We start from the raw sequence: 4,159 nt of genomic DNA on the forward strand, positions 1-4,159 counted from the left end.
ATCATCATCATCATCATCATCATCATCATCATCATCATTATTATTATTATTATTATTATTATTATTATTATTATTATTATCATCATCATTATTATTAAATAGAGTTCTATCTGGTTATAATTGACCAGAAAAGTGACTGAATATCTAAAAAAAAAAAGAAAATGTGAGCAGCACTTTCTCTGCAGCACAAGAGTAGCATTGAAAGTCATTACTGTCTCTGCTTAGTGAGGTTCACAGGGTTTTAGATGTTGATAACATACAAGACCACATTCTTAATGAGGAGAGACCAACTGTTGAACTTAATACTTAATCCTCTCAGCTCTGATGTTGATCTGCAGAGGAGACACTAGTTCATTGCAGAGCATTACCATACTGCGTGAAGGATTCATTTTCTGACATGTTACTCATCTGGATCACCGAGGCGACCGGTGGCCTAAAGTTACACTATGGTCAGCTCAGAGCTGCACACCATAGATGCAATTTAAATCTTGAGACCGTGTTAAGAAAAAATTACTAGTAACAGTGAAAAAAGAAAAAGAGCTGACAAACAGCTGGCACCAAGAGAGCACTGAGCAAGTCAATAATTTTAAGACAGAGTCGCAGAAGAGGCGATTAAGACTGCCAAGTTTAATACAGAATCTGTGCAATGCAGGGGGAAAGAGTCATTGTGGGACAGATTAACGTGAAGTTAGGGGTACGGTCGGAGGAGAGCAGCTGCAGTGAGTGTAACCGAGATCTCCTGACACAGGAAAGAGAGGGTGAAGCACATCCTTGCCTCTGACCTTCAAAACAAATAAACACATTCAGGGTTCTATTTCAGACTCCTCATCTCTACACTGAGGGGAGACCTGTTATTCGAGAAGGACACACACTTACACATGAGAGGACACCCACAGCCACGTTGTAGCTGTGTGAACGCTGAAGTTTAGCCTGTAAGTTTATGCTGTTGCTTCTAGTCAGTTAGGATAATGGAAAATGGTGATGAACTATTATTTATTCTAATAAATGCACTAAAATTACACTAATTGTAGTAGCTGTATGTTAGTCGGCTGTTCATATTGGTGAAGGCATTTCACTGAAAAAGTCCTCTAACAGGAAAGAGCATACCTTTGGTCTTCTGCCATTATGCCACTTTGGGATATCTGATTCCCAAACAGGATACAGCCTCAGTGGCAGGGATATTATTATGAAGTATTTCCTACCATCTGCTCTCAGAGGTCAGAATGTTGATCAGATGTAATGAGTGTGTGCAGGGCTTCTTTCATGAACTTGCTTAAAATGAACTTTTTCTGATTAATAATTACAACAGAGCATCACGGGGTGTGACGCACACATCGCAGGGTGTTTGAATCTGCTAAGTATTACAATCAGCATCCCTCCTGTATCGACCTTTAAATTGTCAATTAGTGTCGATTAGAGTTAGAGTGAGGGGTGGGAGATTTAGTTCAAGTGGCTGAGACATGACATCTTCAGCAACCTACTCTACTTTCTGCAGAACTGCTTCACACCAGAAGTCTGAGCGTTCTCTTTTTCCTCTGCAAGGTGCTGCAGTACCTTGGACAGCTCTAATTCCCATCGCGCGCAGAGTGAAGCAGCTACACACTGTCCTGTTATATCTCACGCTGCTCACAGCATATTCTTTCACACGTAACACCCAGAGCTTCAAATACATTCATATATTTTTTTCAGACTTCATCTCATAGACTCTTGCCGGAGAACGTCTGCGAAGCAGAAGGGATGAGTCGATCCTGCTCCTTACCCTGATCATCGTACGGCATCCTAATTTTAGCAGCTACAAAAAACGAGACTTTTCCAAGTGCGTTTGAGGTTGGGAATACTAATTTGAACTGCCCTGCTCTGCACAGACTGCCTGTTTCCTCGGGAGGGTAAACATCCTTGCAAAGAGGGAGACTATCAGTCCGGTCAGTCTCACTCTCTGGACAGTCGGCATCCTATAATTTGTCCGACATGCAACTTCTACTAGAGGTGGAACACGCAGGCTACTGCAAGAGGCATCCAGGACGCCGATAGATTCCAAAAAACTGGACTCTGATTTTTGTCAGGAATATTAAAGCTGTCTCTAACACTTACCTCAGTGTTCTCAGACTCCGCCATTTTTCTCCTGAGGAGCATGCAGCGGGACGAGTGCTTAATTCCCATAAGGGCCAGCAAAAATGTGCACTCAGAAGTAAAAGAGAAAAAACGTGTGCTTGGCGATTATCAGTCCCTTCAGTCCTTTGACATCAGAGAATTCTCATTTACATCCCAAATTGTGCAGTTCTTTAGAAATTCCAGTACTGCTAAAAAACCCAAAACTACATGAGGTCCCAAAAGCATTGCAGCCACTCTCGCCACAGAGTGCGTTGGATTCCATGGTATAAAAGTTTGCAGTCCACCGGTGTGCGTTCCTGGAGAGCGTTAGGGGGAAAGGCATCATTTGGAATTTGGCATCAGCTGAGATAAAAAATGCACCATCCTGTCCTATAACGCAGCCAGCGCAGGCAGGAATGCATTAAGACTGCATCACTAACAGCAGAAGATTGTCATGAATGCAAAGATTTAGCGCCAGTTTGATTGATTCCCCTGCCGCAACATTGTTTCTAAAAATAGAACCGCAGCCGCCGCTACCTCGCAGAGTGGAAAGATTTGCCGCCGAGTGCACGCACGGAAATGTGATGACTCTTAAAACGTGCAGGGGGATTTCTTATAAGCACATGGCACCAGTCATGCTGTCATCTTTAATGTAACAGAGCTCCCCCAGAATCAAAGTCTATGCTCCAGTTAAATCGTTCCCCATCTGCACAAAGTGCCGAACGCCGCCAGCCCAGACAAAGTTGGAGTTTACCAGCTCTCCGAGCTCAGCGAGGACACCCTGTGCTTGATCTGCGCACACACGCGCGCGCGCACACACGCAGTGCGAGGAAGTGACCACTCCTGTCTCACTGGCCGGAGGGGTAATTTCAGAGCTGGCTGCTGTTTGCACATCTATTACGTGCTTCTTTCCTGCTCACTTCTGAGATGAACCAGGAAAGAAAACAAACCATAAACATCCATCACTTTACACACATATACACACATATTTCCCTTTTCATCTAAATCTGACCTTTACCAAAAATGATGACAGCAGTGTTATAGTTGTAACTTTATAACACCTTTAATTCTTGCTACAGCATTTTTTGATGTGATGACAACATAAACCCAGTGCCTTCAGAGCAATTTAATAATGCAGGCATATGCTACTGTATATCACCTCTGAAGTCTTCTGCTTTTGCTCTACAGTCTATTTTGAGGAGAGGCCATCCCCCATACCACCCACACCACTGGCCACTTGTTACATTATTCAAGAGGGAGGGAAGGCAGACACTCACCACGCAGTAGGCAGGCAGACACCGATACAGAAAGCTGAGCATTTTCTGCCCACAATGTGTGCTAACACGTCACGGATTTATTTAGACCCTAAGATGATGTTTAGCAGGTGTATATGGTTGCACACAATTTTTAAAAATCCAGCTAAATTACAGTTCCTTTTGTCCTTCTTGAACTTTCATAAGAATCAGCTTTGTTGAAATTTCTTCACTGCTCACGTCACATAGTAATGGAAATATCGGCATATTGAACATTTTAATAACCATCCTGAAGATGGTCAGAAGTAATCAATTGCTAGAACTGTTCATGGTGGCCCGTGGCTAGACAAATCCTAACAGTGTTCTCTGTCTACAAACAAAAGCAGAAAGAGAAAATAAATGGAATAACCACCAAATTTGTTACAGTCTGTTAGTTTTCTATGTCAGTATCCTGAAAGCGTGAAGGCAGCTGAGCCTGAAAGGGCTCAGGTTATAACACAGAATAGTGGACAAGTTAAAATTTTGATCTAGCGTTCAGTAAAAAGGTCAAATAAAAAAATAATCCATTAAATCTCTGCAAAAATTGATGCATGTGCTAAATTCCATGACTATGTAACAGTTGTTGAGATATTTCGATGTTGGATCTAGACTGATATAGTTCGAGGACTTGATAAACCTATAAATTCTGGCTCTTACCAGGGTCCCAACATGAGTAATTCACCACATAGACCATTGACCGTGCAGTCAGGCAGATCACTGCTAAGATGTGCTTTGATCTCAGTGTAATTATTCTCACTCTAATACGCTGTACCATT

At 42.4% G+C, this 4,159-nt stretch overlaps 1 protein-coding gene across 1 annotated transcript in view; it reads right to left on the reverse strand.

Annotated features, from left to right (window-relative positions):
- Window positions 1–2,891, reverse strand: part of LOC102199940 (protein arginine N-methyltransferase 8-B) — a 29,587-nt gene extending 26,696 nt beyond the window's left edge. The window contains exon 1 of the mRNA XM_005734801.1: window positions 2,092–2,891. Coding sequence (XP_005734858.1) covers window positions 2,092–2,160 — 69 coding nt within the window. The 5' untranslated portion in view covers window positions 2,161–2,891. The remainder of the gene's footprint in view (window positions 1–2,091) is intronic.
- Window positions 2,892–4,159: the final 1,268 nt, after the last annotated feature.

This window comes from Pundamilia nyererei, unplaced genomic scaffold, assembly GCF_000239375.1.
Source record: "Pundamilia nyererei isolate P.nyererei 1_Seehausen unplaced genomic scaffold, PunNye1.0 scaffold00060, whole genome shotgun sequence".
Classification (NCBI taxonomy): Eukaryota; Metazoa; Chordata; class Actinopteri; order Cichliformes; family Cichlidae; genus Pundamilia; species Pundamilia nyererei.